Source organism: Musa acuminata, chromosome BXJ1-9 (assembly GCF_036884655.1).
Source record: "Musa acuminata AAA Group cultivar baxijiao chromosome BXJ1-9, Cavendish_Baxijiao_AAA, whole genome shotgun sequence".
Taxonomy (NCBI): domain Eukaryota; kingdom Viridiplantae; phylum Streptophyta; class Magnoliopsida; order Zingiberales; family Musaceae; genus Musa; species Musa acuminata.
Window position 1 is genome coordinate 6,079,215 of NC_088335.1, and position 20,983 is coordinate 6,100,197.

A 20,983-nucleotide genomic window follows, 5' to 3' on the forward strand; every position below is an offset into this window, starting at 1 on the left:
CTCATCAGAACTGCTCAGCGCAAGTCATCAATGGATCTGCCTCATCGTCTCTTCGTCACTAAATGGAGATGAGAGAGCTGATGAAGACAGACACAAACTGATCCATTTATGATCCAATACCTCTGCAGCAGGCTACGGACACCGCGACTCCTGCTGCTTCCTTCAGGGAAATGTACTCCGAAGGGTTCACCTTTGCCTGTACAGTATAGATGAATGGTACAGATTCCTGCAACTATGATTGGAGTCTCTTCTTCTATCCTGTACGCCGACCATCTGGTTGACCAACCCTTTAATGGGCGTATCAATCTGCAGAATCATGCAAGGACTCCTTTCCGCTTGCCGGAGAACAGTCAAAGGACAGTCTTCTCTCTGGTGCATCAGCATCTACACAGCGACTCCTCTGAAACTTACGCTAGAATACATTAGATTTCAGATGCATTTCAAGGATAAGTTCTTAAATGTAATGCCAATGCAAAAATATTACCCAACATCCTTCCTTGCTTGCAACAAGATAACCTATTATCATCAACAAGATAACTTCATCGTATCATCGAATTCTTTAGGATCGAAACCAGCTTTTGCCATTTATTCATCGCAAAAAAGGGGGAAAAAACTGCAAAAGTTGAAGTATCTACTCGTATTGCTGACCAAAGATGTAATCATCAATCCAGAACTGGTTTTGATAATCTATTAGATCGATACGGTATCGTATATCAAATAAAACTAAAACAAAAAATAACTATACATTTCACATCTGTGTATCATTGGACCATTAAACATCAATCGGTTTGCATGTTTTTTGCCTTCTCACAAGCAGCAGCTTGGCATCTTCTTGAATTATCTTTACCCATCTTGGCTCAGAGTCCTGTGGCAAAAAGGAGTGAATGTGAATAGATTCAGGTGTTTATTACTTGAAGCTTCTCTTAAATATCTTCGAGGAAAATTAGTTTAGGACTAAACAGGGGAATGCTGCAAATAGGACATAGATCTTAGGCACGTGAAACATAGATCTCTGCATTTTACTAGGAGTTGTAACATGATCATTCATTGTATTTGAGCTCCGAGATCTCAGAGATCCCTGCAACTGCTATTAGTCCCTCAGTGAGCAAAGGTTAATTTCCAAGAATGACAGATTTAAGATTCATGGCAAGATAGCATCCTACACTTGGATGACAAACAGTGGAAATTACATCAAAGGCAAAGGGAAAATGAGGCACCAAAAGACGCATGCCGCCATTATTTTATGTCTTTTTTCTTCCCATCCAATAGCAACATGTAAAGATCAAGCCAGAAGCATTGAATCATACACATTCTAAGACTAATCTTGTCATTCTTGTAACTCCAGCTTTTAAGATGGCTGCACAAAGTGTTGTTTCCTAGTATAAATGAACTCATAGATTGAATGGCTAACAGGCAAATCAAGTGTGTAGATTAGGAGGAAAAATATGCCACTTTGGTAGTATCAGAGAACTCTAAACTTTAATTACATTCATCCTACAATCACAGCAAGAGAGCTCAAAATCTCTGACATGAGAGAGCAGATGTCAAATTAGCAGTTTCTCCTCTCCAAGTGTGAAGATTTTATCGCAAAAAGAAAAATCAGCATCATATATTAAATAATATACAAAATTTTAAATACCCTAAACACTCCAAGTTTTTTTCAGCATGTGTACCTCTCCTGACTAACTTCATCAGTAAGCAAGTGTCAGGGGTTCAAGCTTGCAGGGTCCAAGCAACAGGAATGTATTCACCTAGAAGCACATTCAGGATTGTCGTGTCTTGAAAACTTCTACGACGGTCTGATGCCCAGTACATCCAACGTATCAGCAGGCCAGTAAAGTCTGCTCAATATCTCCTGTTTCAATGAAAAATATGAGATCATATAAAAAAAATAAAAATTCCTATCTTTCCTGTTTCTAATATGAGACTATATCAAAAATTGATAGAAGTTCCTATACAAAATAAAGAGTGCTAAAAAGAGGCCATATTCTACCATGCGGCCCAAGTACATAACTGAATGGCCAAGGGACATAACATATTTGAAATTTAAGGTATTCTTAACTGATTATGTGGGACAAGCAAATTGGAGCTTCTGCACTTTTTAATCACCAGGATTCACTCTAATGGAAGTCATCAACAAACCCAACTAAGAGAGTATCACGGAATTAAAATGATAGAATACATAGAGACTAGAATAATTTTAACAACCATGGGTGCACTTGATTATTATTCCATGAGAAACCTATTGGCAGAAGATCCTTGTGAAGTCTACAGGAATCTTTGACAATCGATTAGTTTACACAAAAAAAGGTTAATAGATAAGAAAATTAACTAACCATGATTCTTATGCTTCCAGCTTCTAAATCCTTGATCCTTTTCATGAGAATTTCATTCTTTGCTCTGAGTACATCATTCTCATTTTTCAATACGGCCATCATCCTTGCTGAGTCCTCGTATTCTTGCTAGTGAAAAAGGAAAAAATAGTTAAACCCAGGGAACGCATGGTCTATTCTATGTAAGACAGTTTAAAAGGCAAAAATGCATAAGCATTTATGAAAATCAGAATTAAAACTTTAATATATAGAAAGAAGTTTACAAACATTGACAAAAACATAAAAGAAAAAAAAAAGGCATGGATGTTCTTATTCCACATTACTCCTCCAAACCACATAAGCTTGTCCACAACTTGTTATACATGATTCAACATTGGCTTACTTGTAAGAAGAATCTACGTTTTGAAACCCAGCACCCCTATGAAATTTATGGTGCTGAGTCAGTTATAAACAATGAAAGCACAGTGAACCATTCTACCATCAAATGCTTATATCTGGCTGTTGAATTATCCATGCCACGTGGTGCAAGTGTTTGGATGGAAGGGTTCCAGGTGCCTCTACAGTCAAACAAGTTACTTGAATTAATGTTGTCTTTCTTCATCCTTAGAGAATGTTTCTCTTCTCCAAATTCTTTTTCCATTACCATCCAAATCTAATGACCATTTCCTTCTGTTCTCATCCTCATCAATTATCCCTCCTCCTCTCTATCCATCTTTATTAGGCAGATCAGAGAGGTTCAACTATGCCCAGATTTTTTTTTTCCTATCTTCCTCTAGCCATTTCCCAGCCTCTCTTAGTCTCACATAACTTTTGCACATTCTTTCACTATAATTTAGAGCATCCTAAATAATGGCACATTTGATTTCTATATTGTCCAAGAGAAATAAACCGCACCAATTCATCTCACTAATATTTACAAAGAAATCATGGAAACAAGTGCTTTGCCTTCCTGGAAAATGCTCAAGGAAAAGAACAAAAAGAAGAGAACAAGAAAAGACAAAAAAGGATCCCACATATAATCCAAACAGCATCTCTAAGTTTCCTAAAAATGCATACCCTTTTACGTATTCTTGACCTTCTTGCTGACTCCCTATTTGCCTGTTTTCTTCTCTCCCTGAATTCGTCGTCATCCTAGCAACAATTGCAATGGTCATTGGGGTAACATGTTAAGAAACCAAAAATAGGAAACAGAAAAAGATAATCATGAAGGCTGAACATATCCTTGGTGTAATATAAACAATTAAGAGCGAAACTAGTAATATAATATGCAATATGAGCTTTGATGGGGTAGAGCTCTTCAAATTACCTACAATCACTGCTGTTCATGCATGACAGGGTTCGTTTCCTAGCAGCAATGGTGCAGACTTCATTTTGTTTGATGTTACTCTTGAAGGCACAGGTTCAATATGGGAAGAACTCCAAAGGTCCAATGTATAGTAAATGGCATTTAGTTTTCTTTTTCCGTTAAACTTTAGAATCACTCGATCTGTCATGTTTTGAAGGAGAGGAATGAAAACTGCCAGTGAATTGCAAATTATGGAAAGGCTTGAAGCTTTTTCTACTTTGACTGACCTTTTACGAAAAAGACTTTACCCATTTTGTGATCCATGCTGCACAGGTAATTTCATCCCATACATACATACATACATACATATATTACAGACTTCAAATGAAATATATAACTTGTAACTTCAGACAAATATATATATATATATATATAATTTTTCTTATCTTAAACAACTACCTACAAGTGGTGACTAGTAAAGGATGGATAGAATGAAAAGACAACAAAATGATACCAGGCTACAATACTGATGACTCCAGATGACTAATCAACAGAAAGTCATGCCCACTACAAAGAAGAGGCAAGTTTTAAGCTCTACACTTGGCATCTCAATTCTCAAATAATTATCTACCTTGCAATCAGTTTTATCACAGTTCACCAGAAAGTCATCAACATCATTCAAAATCAGACACTTTATCATCTCTCCACATGTCACTCGGTTTGAAGTTTTTTAGAGCATCCTCTTGTTTTCCTAGAATCACAAAGTAAGATGTCCCTAATTAATGATGCATTTGGTTTCCAGACTGCCCTAGAGAAGCAAACCACACCATTCCATCACACTAAATAGTTTCAAAGAAATCATAGAAGCCAATCCTCAAGAAACTTGATATCCGTGGTGTAAAGAAAGCATGAACATATCCTTGGTGCAAATACTTAAGAGTGAAAACCAGTAAAATAATATGCAACATGTGCTGTGATGGGGTATATTTCCCGAGAAATTACCTGCAACCGCTGTTGTTTATGCGCAACCGGGTCATTTCCTAGCAGTGGTGATGGATAACTACATTGGTTGATCTCTGTGTTCAATTCAGTTTCAGAACCAGGTGGCAATGCCCTTAGCAGTAGTGATTCTGGTGAAACTGACAGCGTTTTGACAGAATGCTCCCCTCTAACATCAGATGCTTCGATGTCGACACCATTATGTTGATCAGCAGTTACCAGATGTAAAGCTTCACCTAAGCAATTACAGAGTAGAATTTTGCACTCACACACAAGCTACTGATCCATAAAAGCCAAAATCATACAAGTCAATGAACGGACCCTTGGTGACTATGTCTTCGTATCTTCTCTTTCTAGATGACAAGAAGCCCTAAATACGAAAGAAAGATTAGAATAAGCAAAAATCAACAGGTAACTACTTTACTCTATGCATACAAGTTGTGACAAGCAAGCACGCCAAAGAATGCCATCATGCATGCTTAAAGAAGAATAACAGCTTAAGAACAAACTAGTGATGTATATCAGCCTATCTGCTGAGTTTTAGGACAATGCTATCTCCACGACCACAAACAGAAATATGACACAGTAATCACCACACGTTAATTCATCAATCCAGCAAATAAATATTACCTTCCATTCATCGTGATCAACGCTGCAGTTGAAACATAAAATAAATATTCATGACTGATTTAAACAACTGAAGAAAAGAAAAAACAAGAATCAAACTCACTAGCTAGAGCTAGAATTCTTTCCAGACGCAGAGGATTTTCTGTCAACACGTCCAGATTTCTCTTGAGATCCCTCTGCTTTGCTTGCGGGACTCTCGTTCCTCTCCTCCTCCACCTGCGGCAGAGGCCTCTCCTGGATTGTAGGAGCCGGATAAGGCGTCATCTGAGTACAATTAAAACCATAACGTATTCAGCAATCAATCAAGAATCCAATGACATCGTACTAGCGACCACAAATCATGGAAGATTAACATGGGCAGGCACAGAGGAAGACACGAAATTTCGTTGTCATAGAGCGGCTGGAAGTTATCCGAAGAGAAAGGGCAATTAAAATCGATTGTTTCCTTAGTCAGTCGACTCGAAAGTAACACAAACAAAGTAAAGAAGAGCACGCAATTCTCTCTTTTCGGTCCCTGCCAACCTGGGTCCGCAGGAAGACAGACGGCACTGCCCTCCCCTTGGCTGCCGCTGCCGCTGCGGTTTCCAGCGCCCACACCGGAGGCTGCAGTTCTTGAGGCGCCGCAGCTTCGGAGGTGGAGGCGAAAGCGGACTCCTTCGCAGGCGAACCCATCCCAGCTCACCAGAACTACGAAACACCGAAATAGCATCAAGATCAGTAACAAGAAGAAGAAAGCAAACGCCAACGACTTGCGATTGGAGAAAGAGAATGCATATGACGGTAATCGCGGAACCCGCGTCGGCGGCCAAGAAACTAGGTTGGGGCGAGGAGGGTGAATGGGCGGATTATATGGAGAGGAGTGTGGGGCATGGCTTGCCCAGTATGGCAAACTCTACTTACAAACGGAGAGAGAGAGAGAGAGAGAGAGAGAGAGAGAGGAAGAGGAAGGAAGGGTGAATGGGCGGATTATATGGAGAGGAGTGTGGGGCAAGGCTTGCCCAGTATGGCAAACTCGACTTGCAAACGGAGAGCGAGAGAGAGAGAGGAAGAGGAAGGAAGGTGAATGGACGGATTATATGGAGAGGAGTGTGGGGCAAGGCTTGCCCAGTATGGCAAACTCTACTTGCAAACGGGGAGAGAGAGAGAGAGGAAGAGGAAGGAAGGGTGAATGCGATCGCTGATTTTGGATCGTCGGAGGGATAGAATCCAAACGAGGAGGAAACGGAGTGGGAGTAGGAAGCGCGACGGCGTTCGGAAGGGTGACCGGCATTATAATTACATGAAGGTTTCTTGATGACGGACGCAGCATCGCGTGCGGGCATTCGGGTGGACGGCCACGTCGTCATCTGGGAAGAAATTAATTCTTCATAATATCGAGTAATTTCCCGGAAAAGAAAAGCCAATTGCGCATAGAGAGCCCCTTCCTTTTTCTTAAATAACCAAATATCTCTATTAAAAACTGTAAATTTCTTCTGTCAAAACACAGCATTTTATTTAATATGTTATAATACTTTGATTTTGTAACGAAGGCACTATGATTCACTCTTTTATATTATTATTATTATATTAAATTAAGTTATATAGCAAGTGATTTTACACGTGTTCCATCTTCTTATTATAAGTGTTTTAATCTTTTTCTATTGGAAGTGTTCTAATCAAATTCATATTGCAAGTGTTTATATTCTTCTTTTTACAAGTGTTTTGATTCTTTCTATTACAAGTGTCCTAATCCTTTTTTACTTTGATTTTTATCTTTGCATTTGCTTTGAATATGAAAAACTTATGGGTTTTATAAAAATTTAAACGACCTCTCATGAAATTTTAGAATGTTAAGTTTAGTCTATAATGATATCAACTAGTGATAAATGGTTGGAGAATTAATTATATAAATTATTTAGTTTATGGATTTATAAGTATTGTTAATATTTTGTTAAGTTAGCTTAGGTTTCTATAAATATAAATGATCAAGTGATATGATATATGATTATAAATTAGAATTTGACTGAATATTTTTCGGTGCTTTTCTAGACTATATATAACCCTAAGTTTAAGATCAAGTGAAAAAATCAATTAACTTTTCTTAGAATTAAAATATGTCAAAATCTTCATAATTTTCATTAAGCCAACTCAAACTATCATATAGATTCCTTTATAATATACTAAAACTTATAATAAAGATGACTAATTAATATTAACTAAAAGTTAATTATAATATTTTTGAATAAATTTATAACACACCTTTTTTATTATTATTGTGGAATAAAAAAGCACAATTATATAGACTTGGTTAAGTGTGAAAAAAAATAAAAAAAATGATCATTTAAAATATGATATAAATAATTCTTAATCTTTATCCAAGACTACTAAATTCTTCATATAAATCATTTTAGGAGACCACAAAATCTATATAAAATTGATAATTGAGATAGGCAGGGATTAGAGGGCATAAAATTTGAATAAGATATTTTTCAATAATGTTATAACGTTTTGGTTCGATAATAAAACACATTATAAGTCCATTCAAATATATTACAACTTGATAGTGTGCCTTTTTTGAGTATCTAACTTTAAGAATACTTGGAAAACAATTTAAAATAGCAACAATCCAAAGACATTAAGTTGTATTAATTTCTTCAATACATAATTTGAATATTTCCTCAATAAATAAATTTACCATAAAAGAAGCACATGTCATCTTTGTTAATGAGTGCATGAGATTCACATGAATAATTCTTAAAATGACATATTAGTTTAATAATTATTATAAGTGTCACTGTAAACATTGCGGTAAACAATTTTGTGGTTTAAAAACCAAAATTGTTACATGATTCACAAAAATAAATTTCAAGTGACCTGTCCACTGACTCACCGACAACACAATTGTAGAATGAGAACATGCAGGTGTTGTTTTGGTCTCCTTATGCTCGTCCATGGTGAGGTTCCAAGCATATAATCTCGAGTTCTCCAACATAGAGAAAAACAAGGAAATACAAGCTGAGTATAAGCTGTCAAATGAATCTAATGTATCAAACATTCTTGCATCAACAACTAATCTCTTGAACATACTATTATCACTGCATTGTTTGTGTTACAATATATAAAGATGAGTAAAAAAAGCTGAATTCTTAACCTGTATGGCAGCACTGATCTGTGGTAGCTTCACCTAAAAAATAGGTATTTTAATATCTTGCAAAAGAAGTGACAGATTAAGATGGTGTAAGATCAAAGGAATCTATGTCAAACTCCTTTTGAGTTCATCTGCATTAAATACTTTGTAACTTGATCAATCACAATTTGTTCAAGATGGATCATCAATAACAACTATATTACCAAAAAAATTGTAAGTGGGCTACATGATGAAGGAACAAAGCAAAGCCTGATAAATCAAGTGGAACTTTCATCAAAAGATGGTAGTAGAAACGTATATTGAAAGGCATAACAAATAAAATGATTTTTTGCTCAAATTCTGTGGAATCCTTTGACTAGAGATGAAGAAGAGTCCGCTCTCAAAGAGGCGAGATGAAGAAGGGCATCCAGCTCAAATGTACTTGAGAGCTCAAAATGAGTACACTCTCAAGGAGGCATCATGTTTTTAGACACGATAACACTCTAAATATAAACTAGGCCAAATGAACTTCGTCATGTCGAGTTGATGGGCATATCTGACACGAACAAAAGTACAATGCATTTTTCAATCATCTAAAATGAGACAAGGCTTACTAGTCTAACTCTGTATCAGCTGCTTAACTAAATTCTAGCAAAAGAATGTGATTAAGCCACCGATTTATTGGCATCTTCATGTAACATAAATGATATATTCTAAAGGCAGGCTCTTCCCCTGATTCTCAACGACTGTAGGCCTAATCTCTCAGCTACAGGTATCCTCGTTGGCACAAAATAAGAGAAAAGACAAAACAGAATGACATTTAGCATGTACATTATCAACCATAAGTACAATATTATTCATAACTTGCAATTGATATAAAATTTGAATAAGAGTTAGAAACTTGAAATAGTACCAGCATATAGAATCAATGTACAGATGCATCGGAAAACTACAATTTGAATTACAAGCCAATAGTAAGAGTTATTTTGACAAGAATGAACGGACTAATTGTATACTACACTATGATGATACAAATAAAATAATAACAGACTTGAGAGGAGAGATGTTCGAAACTACTTTAAAACAAATGAGAGCATTCACTATCAATGTTAAACACCACAAACAACTTGTAGTATTTATCTAAAAGCTGCTGTAAGTAATCATGAAGGGCCTACTGGGTACATTTAAGAGTGGATATTTTTGAAAAGTGAAATCAAATAAGAATTTACTATAAGAAAAAATAAGAACCAAACAACCGCATACAAAACAGTGACCAGAATATTTAAATATAGTATCAAGCAGCCTTCCCCAGATAGTCTTCAACTTGGTGATAAATCCTTCTTCATGAAAACCTGTTCCTGTTCTAAATATATTAGGTGATTTCCAAAATATGAATCTCTATGTAACACTATGAAAGAAAAAGAAAAAAATAATAATAAGCCACATAAAATGGCTTCCTAAAATTAAATAAAAAGTTCAAACTGAACTAAACTGTCAAGAAATGGAACTTCTCAAAAGTTCAAGGATTTAAATATTTCAAGTCAGCTAAACTTGCCATATTCACAGAGAAACCAATTAAATTCAAGATCCAGTAAGTAGTAGTTACCTAGTTTGCTTTTCCTTGGAAGCAAATCGACTTCCATAGTATAAATTACCTATGATCCAAATCAGTGAATGGCAATAGAAATCCTAATCTAAAATTTCCCTTTTTTTGCATAACCTGATGAGAAAACAATTAGTACAATAACAAGGAGATGCTTGAAACAAACAGTAAATCTTAAATATAGAGTGCTGAATATTGAATCAATAAAACAAATCACCATATGTAAGATTTTCAAACAAGAGAGGAAAGATCAAGATTCACGAGTAGTAAAAAAATTAAATTCGTTCAAAAACTTTAAATATTTTATTTGTAGAATATTAAGTGTGGAACTGTTACATGAGTCAGTCCTGGGAAGTGGCTTGCAACTGAACAACTCCCAGCAAGAAAGTCATTAAATACCTAAGCCAGAAGGGGGAAAACGCTTTCCGTTACACATTTCTCAATGAGGAATCTGTCACTAACCACCAGGATTACGGGTGATCATGAAAATTTAATTTATAGAAAAGATCAAATTGGCATGTATAGGCATATCTCTTAGCTAATTGATTTTTGTTGTTTAAGCATTGCATCACAGACCTTCGCAGCATCCAGACCATAGCCAACATTATGAACCCTGATGATATTAGCACCAGCCAAAATGCCAGCTGTGACGGCAGCAATGGTGGCAGGATCTCTCTCATCAGGACTTCTATTGCAGATCTCACCCAAAAATCTTTTTCTAGATGGTCCAAGCAAGATTGGCACATGTGAAGCAGCCAAGCTTTTCTTACCAATTTCTCTCCGGATGTTTGATAGACCCATAATTAGTTCCAAGTTGTGTTCAGTTTTCTTTGAGAAGCCAATGCCAGGGTCAATTATTATCCGCCATATGGGAATTCCTGCTAATTCGGCTTCATGCAACTGGTTATATAATTCAGAAGCAACTTGCTCACAAACATCTTCATACTTCAAATTTTCATTACTTTGCATGGTAGTTGGATCACCTCTCATATGCATTGCAATATAAGGAACACCAAGGTCTCTTACTACACTCAAAATTTTAGGGTCAAGCTGTCCACCAGAGACGTCGTTAACAATATGAACCCCTCTGTTTACCGCTACAGATGCAACTTCTGCATAGAATGTATCGACTGACAATAGCTTCCCTTCCACCTCAGGCATTTTAACAACTGCATCTAATACTGGAATAAGCCTCTGAAGTTCTTCATCAACAGAAAGCCGACTTGCATTAGGGCGTGTAGATTGAGCACCAATATCAATAATATCTGCCCCTTCTGAGATCAACAACCTGACCTGAGAAACTGCAACGTTAACTTCCAAAAACTTCCCTCCATCACTAAAACTATCGGGAGTCAGATTTAGAACACCCATAACATGTGTCTTCTCTGACCAGTCCCATAAATGAGTTCCCATTGGTAAAACTCTTTTCAATCCTTTGCTCCCAATCAAGGATTCACCACCTAGTTTTTCCCACAATTCAAATATTCCACCTCTTCGTCCTACTAAAGAATGCCAACTTGCCACATTATCATTGTCAATAGATGATCCCAAAAGATCGATAAGAGGTGCTACGACAAAAGCCCTTTCCCATATACGCTCATGAGGCACTATAAGATCTTCAGACTCAATTTTGTACTTCCCATAGAAAAGAATGTCCAGGTCAATTGGCCTTGGACCATATCTAATTCCATCCTGCCGCCCTAAGTCCCTCTCAATCTGTTTAAGTGCTTTCAATAACTCATGAGGCCCAAGTTTTGTGGTACCTCTGACAGCAGAATTTAGAAATAAAGGTTGCTCAGTTACATAAGCAGGCTCTGACTCGTATAAGCAGCCATGTCTTGTGATATTTACACCTAATTTCTTCATCATTTGCAATGCTTTATTGAAATTATGGATTCTGTCTCCAACATTGCTACCTAAAGCAATCACAACTTCCTCTTCTGAAGATTGAACCGAACATTCTGCAGAAGAATGGATCCGGTAACAAAATGGGATCGGGTGAAAGTAGGTGCATCTGGAAGTTCTAAAGTTCAATCCTGCAACACAGGGAGATGCGAATTCAGCCCAAAAAACCTAGCGCATGGGATGATTCTTTTTCTTGCGAAATTATCAGAAAATGCTTCAGAAAACAATACCTATGTGACTATTTGAATGGACAAAGCCTTTAAACCCATGCCTGAAGATGGGATACATATGCCTAAACATTTCCATGCCACGACAGAAAACTGGCAGTACTAATACAACGGCATCCGAGATCCACCGATTCGGAAAGGAGATGACGTACGACTTAGTTAAGATCAATGAGATTTAAATGCGGATCCATATGCTGTTCGAATTCTACCCATATAAATTTCTTTTAATTCCACGATTTTTCTGTACGTCAGAGATAAGAAAAATAGTCAAGTTTCGCACAAATTTGCTTAATATCCGCTGAAGAAGCTATCATCAGGCTCATTCTAATGAAAGTACTTGTATCAAAGAAGCAGCTTTAATGTAGAAAAGGATGATACAACAATGGACCACAAAAAAGACTGGCGAGTCAGCCAAAGCGACACATAAATGCGTAGCCGATGAGATGAAATCTAAATATTACGAGTTCCAACACACGATCCAGAAGAAAAAGACCATCACTTCAAGCCATATCTAAGGATTCGAAACACAAAATCTCAAAATTTGATGGTTGTAAGAGTTACTGATGGAGATCTTCAAATGCATGGACTTTCGATAATAATGAATATTTGGGACTAAATCCTACGGTCGTGTCCCAATAATCTCCACCAAAAAGAAAGAAAGAACAACAGTAACAAGGAACCAGGCTGGGGCATCACTCACTGAACTCACAGTTGATGGCATCAAGATGTATTTTTGGCTGAACAAACAGGCAGACATGATCATCTAGTTTCCGTCGGGGAGAAGCGAGGGGATGGGTGGATTAGATCTCGATGGGGTTGGTGGCAGACCACTTAGCGGATCTGATCCGTGTCGATCCGTACCCGATCCGGTACTGCAAAGATCCGAGAGAGAGAGAGAGAGAGAGAGAGAGAGAGAGAGAGAGAGAGAGAGGGGAGAGACCTGATGGGGCGGTGCGGTTTCTGATATCAATGGAACCGGCGCGAGATTCGGCAACCGCGTACGCGGGGCGGGCGCACGACCGGGCGGCGAGAGCTACCCTCGCGCCGCCGCTCACCGATCCCATTCTCATCCCACTCCGGTCGTGCGGCGCCCAACACCGCCCACGCGGGGTGGAGCAGATTCCCAGCCGCCCTGAAGCAGCACTCGTCCTGCTCTCGTCGCCGCGGCCGCCACCCACAAGCCCTTCCTCGTGGGGTTCTAGGGTTTGAAACCTAAACAGCCCCTACAGCATCCCGGTCGTCCGCGCCCACTCCGGATTCTTCCCGGATAGAGTCCGAGTCCGATAGGGCACTAGTGCAGGAGATCAGCAAAATGTTAATTGCTTTTATTACTAATAGATAAAATATGTAAGGGCATATATGTGATTTTATAACCGGGCGATGGTTAATATGCAAACCTTCTTTATCAATAAAAGAACATTATTTTACGCAGTAATTATAGCTATAAGATAATATATTTCAGTTGTCCGCAATCAGCAATTACTGTTGTATTATATTGATGGTTATATAAGTGTTATATAGGTTCTCAAGGGAGGCCTCAATATACTGCGTATTTTCTTATAGCTATAATCGAAGAAAATACAATCAAACAAAAAGTCAAAGAATAATTTAACTGAAAAATGGTGGCACCGACACTTGTTCTTCTTCTTCGTCTTCCATCGACTCTGTCTCTACTGTTTGATCTTGCTTTCTTTGGGAAAGCATATTTATGATCCTAATTAACCTGATAGCTTAAGCGTTTAGATCGCAACACTGCTGATTTCCACACACACATAATTTCCTGGATTTCTTGGTTCAATTCACATCATGTGTGATTAATCTGGATAGAAAGCAAAGAAAAAAAGGAGTGGATGGTCACAAGATGAACAACTTTTGAAACAACACACATTATTGTGAGGTGCTTCCGAGACACACATTATTATTCCAAGCATTAGAGGCAGAAGAAAGAAATAAAGTTCTCCAGGATCATAGGTATCTCTTCTCAACTCTTGCAGTAGTACTGGGCTTGGCACCCGCGGGTGTATGCATTTCCAGGTTGGGGAGCCTGCAATGGCACCCTATCCTTCTGCAGAGCTCCGTAGCTTATGGAGGTCTGTGTAGACTGGAGGATCCTCCTTCCTGTCTCTGATCCCAATGACCACTCCTCCGCTTCATGCATCTGCCCAATGGTGCCATTGAATTGACGTAAGTGAGCTTCCTCCACATCTCTACCATCAGCAGCAGCAGAAACTAGAAGCAGGAGTACTGCGACGCACAAGCAATGAACTCTCCCCAGCTCGGTTGCCATCGCCCAAACCACTCCCTCTATCGCCTTGCTTGCAGAAAGCTAGAGGTGATCTCAAAGTCCTAAGATCAGGCACTCTATTTGTGTGTAGCAACGAGGGCAACGGATCACCAAATTCTTCGCATGAGCACCAGGAACCCGCTTGTTTCATAGGAGAAAGCAATAGATCACCAAACTCTTCACATGAGCACCAGGTACCTGATAGCATATAAGATTTCCTTAATTATATAAGAAAATCTCTCTTACTTTTGAGGGAAATCTTTTATTATGTTGAGGAAAATCTTTCCTCCTAATCTGTATAAATAGTAGAGGGACATGTTAATGCATTCAAGCCTCTTCAATAAAGCTTCTTATCTTCTATTCTTTCCAACATTGTATTATAGCAGTGAAAAAAGCGAAGCTTCGCCCCTGCCTCCGACTAACGACCAGCATCACTACAGCCACATTCCTAATAGGCTTCCGTAGCCAATCTCATCTTCCTACGTGCACGAACTTAAGCCACCATAGTCACCCATCTCTCACCTCCTTAATATCGCTACAGCTTTCTCCTTTACTGTAGCTTCCTCCTCTATTACGGCTTCTTCCTCTGTTGTAACATTCCTATAGCTTTCTCCATTGCTGTAACTTTCTCTTCTACTACACCAACCGTTGTCGTCGCAGCCACAACAACAACAACAGTAACGATATGTTCTTGCTCTACTCACGAAACCTCTTGCTCATAAACTGTTTACTTTGCATTGATCTAACATTGATATCCTTGACAGAAGTATCATCTTATGGGGGCATGATAGTAGATAAGATTTCTCCAACTATATGAGAAAATCTTTTTATTATATTGAGAAAAATCTTCTATTATGTTGAGAAAAAACCTCTCTCATAATATATATAAATAAGAGAAAACATGTTAATACATTCGAGTATCTTCAATAAATTTTTTTTAATAATTCTTTTTATCTACGATTCTTTTCAACAGTATAATTTTGTTTCACAAAAGCAAAAAGTAGAGATGCGCAGTTCACCAATGACTGACATACAACTTTGTCCTGTGCTTTGACTTGACGGTGAGACCCCAATCGTGGATGTCTAAGTTAGGGACATGGAAGGAGGTCCACCATGTCATGTGAAGTTGGAAAATAAGACGTCCATTATGAAGGCCCTCAAACATGACCAGCATTCGCGTGTCTGCTTTGATGAGCAACTGCATGTACCATTGGCACCATCTAGGCCTTGTGTCTTTGCGCCTTCCTCCTGAAACCACTTCGCTCGGCAGTTGACAGCAATCGGATGCAAAGCATTGCAGTGTTTTGTGGGCAATACCAAGACTTGCAGCATGAAGAGTTGGTGATAAAGACGAAGAAGAAGAAGAAGAAGAAGAAGAAGAAGAAGAACTTTGGAGGTGTATACGCAGAAGAGGAGAGAGTAGATGGCAACAAAATGAAGGCATTTTTTGTATCACCATCGTTCTTCCGTGATTCTATGGCGATATGATGGAAAAATTCATGAGCCTAAATAGGGGGAAAAGGGAGTCTATTGAATCATGGCCTTCGGGTCCATCATTCCATCAATCCCAATCAGAGCTCATCAATGATATAAATGCTCGTATTAGTCCTGTAGTTAGGATTTCTTGTCCAAAAAGATAATTAGAGTATCCACACACACATGTTCTGTTTATTGTTTGGGTTGTCTATAATTAGTTTATTATATTTATTTTTTTGGGAATGATAGTACAATTTATGTTAGATTTGATTGGTGCATACATAATAATCTAACGCAATATTTCATTTTTTTTTGGTTCAGATTTATGATCGACATTAATAATGTTCTCTGATACATACAGTCAGTCGAAAAAGAACGATTAAGTTTCATAAATCGAAACGTTTATGTTTTCCACGCAGAGAAGTGAAACAACAAACACAGGAAAAAGATAAGCAATCATCAAGTCATACAAGCAAAGTAGGTTCTGCGACGACACATCGATCATGAGACTCCTATGGAAACGAAGAGACTTTAAAGGGTGGCTATTGATTCCTGCAATTGTTATAACTCAGACACCCATTGGTGTAAGGCCTCCCACTGGCGGCAGGGCGGGCCGCCGGTTGGCCGGATTTCGCCACGGCACAGTAGCCTATGTGCTGATTTGAACCACATGAGCTCGTCACCATCTCTGTTTCCAACCACTCGATGCCGCCAGCGATGCCGTGGAACATGGTGGAGTTAGATGGCTGGACATAACCCACATCCATAGTACCTGCAGCAGCAGCAGAGAGTAGAATGAGGAGGGTCATGCACAAGAAGCAGTGGACTCTCACCATCTCAGTAGCTCCCATTGCCTTCACCTACGCTATGGAAACATGCGACTCTATTTATTCCCGAGGACTGAAAGCAACAGACCACCGAAACTCTGCATGCATGGTTCATGATCGACATCTTGACAGGGAAGCATGTCTCACTGTATTATTGAGGGAGAACGAAAGCAACATATCACCAAACAGAATCATTGGAGGATTAATTTATGGGGTGAATCAAGAAACTGCATCTTGTATAAATTGATGGTGTAAGAACTTTTAGAAGGATTACATCTGATCCAATTAAATTCAAGAAAATTAAGATTGATAAACAACAACAATTGCCACAGAAGGAGCAGTGGTAGAAACCCAAAAAAAGACTGTAAACAGTCTTTAAAAGGAATGAAAAATAATGCTTTAGAAATATCATATATCTTTAGTTAAGAAAATAGTTTGTTCTTTTATCATCAAGTATGTAAAAAATATATTCATGCATCATCAAATTATCACTGCATCCATCCCCACGTCCTTCTCTTTGTTCTTTTTCTGACCTAAGCAACCATTCCTTATCTATTCAATATGCTTCGACCTCAACTTGGGCTCACAGTGGTAAACAAATGTGCAGACACAGAGATTCTAGTTGGGAGGTAACTAATATTCATCTTACCTGAAAACAAAACAAAAGAAAAAAAACATGATCCACATTAAGCTTTTAGGACTATTGGTTACCTAATTCAAAATATTTTTGATGGTATCAAAACAGATCATGAGTTTTAATCTTTCTATGATATCTAACTAATATTTACATTTTTTTCTCTTAATTTAACTAATATTTACATTTTTGAGATTATTGAACGTTCAATTCAAAATATTTATTAATTATGTTTGTGTGGGATAAGGACCGTGATTCTCATCACACTGGCACATATCAACTTAATGCTCCACACCATTTTCAAGCAAATACTGCATGAATAATCAATTTAAGGGATCAAAAGGAAGGGATAATATCTTACAGGTGGCTCTCAGCTTGTCCAGATCTTTCAGGTCTAAGCCATCCACAATCTGCTCTGTTTGGGGTACCTTCCAATTCCCTGCAAATACAAACACAAACAAACTTTTGCTCATAACTTGTGCTGCCTTAGAAGAGAAAGTCATATGTATGGAGCACAACCAATGAAGAGATATCAAGTTCACCTTATGTATACCAGTAAACTCAGTAAACTAATTGATGTAATTAGCTTTACATGTTCATGAGAGACAAATCAACATGGTAATGGCAACGTAATAAATGTAAATATATTCCTGAACATCATAGACAAAAAAATTGACATTCCACACATCAGAAACAATGTCTTACCACCATGGTGGGTATCAGTAGATTTGCAACTCCAGCAGCCTCTGACAGAAAGATTTTGAACACGTTGATGGCTTCAGTAATCAACCGAAGAGCATGAACACGACCAATCGGCATCGGCAGTGCCAATCGACGCCAAGGAAAAACATAAGAACCTTTCAGTCAGCATCGGCATCAGCAGTGGCCTTCCTGAACATCCCAGAAAAGCAGAGCTGATCTCACGATGGCAAATTGCAATACCCACTTTGATGAGTAATTCCAGGCACTTGCATAAAAACTCATGAAAATAATGTAATTAGATCAACATTCTGTACTGCAATGCATGGATCACAACAGTAATGCTGCTGAAATACACACTAGAAATAACAATTTCGGAGTATCAGAAACAGCTTTCAAAGAATCAATTATCTGCCATTATATATAGCACCAGGAGATCCTTGCCCCTCTTGTCAATGCGAATTTTAAGAAAATCATCAAGCCGTAGGAAAACACTCAAAGATACAGATGTTAGCTTGTGAAATTGCAATTTCGAAATATTACCACCATGAGGTTCTTTGCTTTTGCAAAGAATTTTTAGAAACTGTCAGACAATCAAGCTGCAACAGACCATGTATTGTCTTATTAAATATAATATAAATGGCAAAGGGGGGGACGGAAATGGGTTGCTAATATGCCTCTCTTTACCATAGCTGGCATCAGTTGTAGGTCGAAACCCAGCTGTACTATCATAGGCAAGTCGCTGCTGTAAGATCAACAAAGAACTCTCGGCCTTCGTCCGCTGCCTTGTCTCTTCGCCCTTGTCCATTTTAGTGTCGGTTGCCCCCTTTGTTCCACTGTTCCATGCGGACATAGGTACGAGGATCAGGAAGCCTCGGAACCCAATCAGGTATGTGCTTTCCGCTTGATGTCTCTCCAACCTGAGCAAAGCTGGAAATGGGCTGCGCAAATGGGACTTCCTCTGTTGTAACGAACTGGGTGATCTCTCGAACAACACCTGAACCCAGCAGTCACCGGTGAACATCAGATGCCCCAGAAAAGCCCCTTGACGAACTCAAATCCTCAAGCCCCTGGATGGATGATGTCAAACACATCGCAACGAGTTCTTCCAGCTAAACTAGCATAAAAAGTAGCACTTTTGCCTAGATCACAGATGTATCGGACCATGACAGCCGCCATAGCATTAACTGCAGATATGTAATATTACAACCGGGCGATGGTAACATATGCAATGCAAACCTTCTTTATCAATAAATTTGATGAATCCAATAAAGGGAAGAAAAAGAACATTGTTTTACGCTGTAATTATAGCTATAAGATAATATATTTCAGTTGTCCGCAATCGGCAATTACTGTTGTATTATATTGATGATTATATAAGTGTTATATAGGTTCTCAAGAGAGGCCTCAATATGCTGCATATTTTCTTATAGCTATATTTTCTTATAGCTATAATTTAACTGAAAAATGGTGGCACCGACACTTGTTCTTCTTCTTCTTCGATCGACTGTCTCTACTGTTTGATCTTAAGCGTTTAGATCGCAACACTGCTGATTTCCACACACACACACACACACACATAATTTCCTGGATTTCTTGGTTCAATTCACATCATGTGTGATTAATCTGGATAGAAAGCAAAGAAAAAAAGGAGTGGATGGTCACAAGATGAACAGCTTTTGAAACAACACACATTATTGTGAGGTGCTTCCGAGACACACATTATTATTCCGAGCATTAGAGGCAGAAGAAAGAAATAAAGTTCTCCAGGATCATAGGTATCTCTTCTCAACTCTTGCAGTAGTACTGGGCTTGGCACCCGCGGGTGTATGCATTTCCAGGTTGGGGAGCCTGCAATGGCACCCTATCCTTCTGCAGAGCTCCGTAGCTTATGGAGGTCTGTGTAGACTGGAGGATCCTCCTTCCTGTCTCTGATCCCAATGACCACTCCTCCGCTTCATGCATCTGCCCAATGGTGCCATTGAGTTGACGTAAGTGAGCTTCCTCCACATCTCTACCACCAGCAGCAGCAGAAACTAGAAGCAGGAGTACTGCGACGCACAAGCAATGAACTCTCCCCAGCACGGTTGCCATCGCCCAAACCACTCCCTCTATCACCTTGCTTGCAGGAGCCAGAGGTGATCTCAAAGTCCTAAGATCAGGCACTCTATTTGTGTGTAGCAATGAGGGCAACGGATCACCAAACTCTTCGCATGAGCACCAGGAACCCGCTTGTTTCATAAAAGGAGAAAGCAATAGATCACCAAACTCTTCACATGAGCAGCAGGTACCAACTTGTTTCACAAAAGCAAAAAGGTAGAGATGCGCAGTTCTCCAATGACTGACATACAACTTTGTCCTGTGCTTTGGCTGACGGTGAGACCCCAGTCGTGGATGTGAAGTTAGGGACATGGAAGGAGGTCCACCATGTCATGTGAAGTAGGAAAACAAGACGTCCAATATGACGACCCTCAAACATGACCAGCATTCGCGTGTCTGCTTTGATGAGCAACCGCATGTACCATCGGCACCATCTAGGCCTTGTGTCTATGCGCCTTCCTCCTGAAACCACGTCGCTCGGCAGTTGACAGCAATCGGATGCAAAGCATTGCAGTGTTTTGTGGGCAATACCAAGACTTGCAGCATGAAGAGTTGGTGATAATGAAGAAGAAGAAGAAGTATGGAGGTGTATAGACAAAAGAGGAGAGCGTAGATGGCAACAAAATGAAGGCATTTTTTGTATCGCCATCGTTCTTCCGTGATTCTATGGCGATGCGATGGAAAAAATCATGAGCTTAAATAGGGGGAAAAGGGAGTATATTGAATCATGTCATTCAGGTCCATCATTCCATCAATCCCAATCTTAACTCATCAATGATATAAATGCTCGTATTAGTCCTGTAGTTAGGATTTCTTGTCCAAAAAGATAATTAGATTATCCACACACACATGTTCTGTTTATCGTTTGGGTTGTCTAT

At 38.8% G+C, this 20,983-nt stretch overlaps 4 protein-coding genes and 1 long non-coding RNA gene across 14 annotated transcripts; all 5 read right to left on the reverse strand.

Moving 5' to 3' along the window:
* Positions 1 to 614: 614 nt before the first annotated feature.
* On the reverse strand, positions 615 to 6,490 carry LOC103997372 (DNA-binding protein EMBP-1). 2 transcript variants are annotated; one of them, XR_672649.3, is made up of 9 exons: positions 5,767 to 6,490; positions 5,348 to 5,508; positions 5,248 to 5,269; positions 4,939 to 4,987; positions 4,621 to 4,853; positions 3,390 to 3,464; positions 2,337 to 2,462; positions 1,674 to 1,855; positions 615 to 865 (listed from the first exon to the last, which is right to left on the reverse strand). XR_672649.3 is itself a non-coding variant. In XM_009418565.3 (8 exons), the coding sequence occupies exons 1-8, from the start codon at positions 5,914 to 5,916 to the stop codon at positions 1,790 to 1,792; spliced, it is 882 nt and encodes a 293-aa protein (XP_009416840.2). In that variant the 5' UTR covers positions 5,917 to 6,490; the 3' UTR covers positions 1,432 to 1,789. The 2 variants fall into 2 exon arrangements, 1 of the variants encoding a protein (XP_009416840.2); XM_009418565.3 differs by lacking the exon at positions 615 to 865 and having other exon boundaries at positions 1,432 to 1,855.
* A 3,743-nt stretch (positions 6,491 to 10,233) lies between these two features.
* Positions 10,234 to 13,369, reverse strand: LOC135582623 (folate synthesis bifunctional protein, mitochondrial-like). 7 transcript variants are annotated; one of them, XM_065082399.1, is made up of 3 exons: positions 13,026 to 13,165; positions 12,089 to 12,326; positions 10,234 to 11,989 (listed from the first exon to the last, which is right to left on the reverse strand). In XM_065082399.1, exons 2-3 carry the CDS (start codon positions 12,162 to 12,164, stop codon positions 10,488 to 10,490), a joined length of 1,578 nt encoding a protein of 525 aa, XP_064938471.1. In that variant the 5' UTR covers positions 12,165 to 12,326; positions 13,026 to 13,165; the 3' UTR covers positions 10,234 to 10,487. The 7 variants fall into 7 exon arrangements, with proteins under 7 accessions (XP_064938471.1, XP_064938473.1, XP_064938470.1 ...); XM_065082401.1 differs by lacking the exon at positions 13,026 to 13,165 and adding an exon at positions 12,795 to 12,967; XM_065082398.1 differs by lacking the exon at positions 13,026 to 13,165 and adding an exon at positions 12,786 to 12,967.
* A 697-nt stretch (positions 13,370 to 14,066) lies between these two features.
* On the reverse strand, positions 14,067 to 14,372 carry LOC135594493 (rapid alkalinization factor-like). The gene has a single exon (XM_065084869.1). It carries the CDS (start codon positions 14,370 to 14,372, stop codon positions 14,067 to 14,069), a length of 306 nt encoding a protein of 101 aa, XP_064940941.1.
* A 1,841-nt stretch (positions 14,373 to 16,213) lies between these two features.
* Positions 16,214 to 19,202, reverse strand: LOC135592754 (uncharacterized). Of its 3 annotated transcripts, XR_010479225.1 has the most exons (4): positions 18,693 to 19,202; positions 18,012 to 18,197; positions 17,668 to 17,745; positions 16,214 to 17,321 (listed from the first exon to the last, which is right to left on the reverse strand). It is a non-coding gene; the product is annotated as an uncharacterized LOC135592754 (long non-coding RNA). The 3 variants fall into 3 exon arrangements; XR_010479226.1 differs by having other exon boundaries at positions 16,214 to 16,818; positions 18,012 to 19,202; XR_010479224.1 differs by having other exon boundaries at positions 18,012 to 19,202.
* Positions 19,203 to 19,793: 591 nt separating this feature from the next.
* Positions 19,794 to 20,099, reverse strand: LOC135594494 (rapid alkalinization factor-like). The gene has a single exon (XM_065084870.1). The coding sequence runs from the start codon at positions 20,097 to 20,099 to the stop codon at positions 19,794 to 19,796; it is 306 nt and encodes a 101-aa protein (XP_064940942.1).
* Between the last annotated feature and the right edge of the window lie 884 nt (positions 20,100 to 20,983).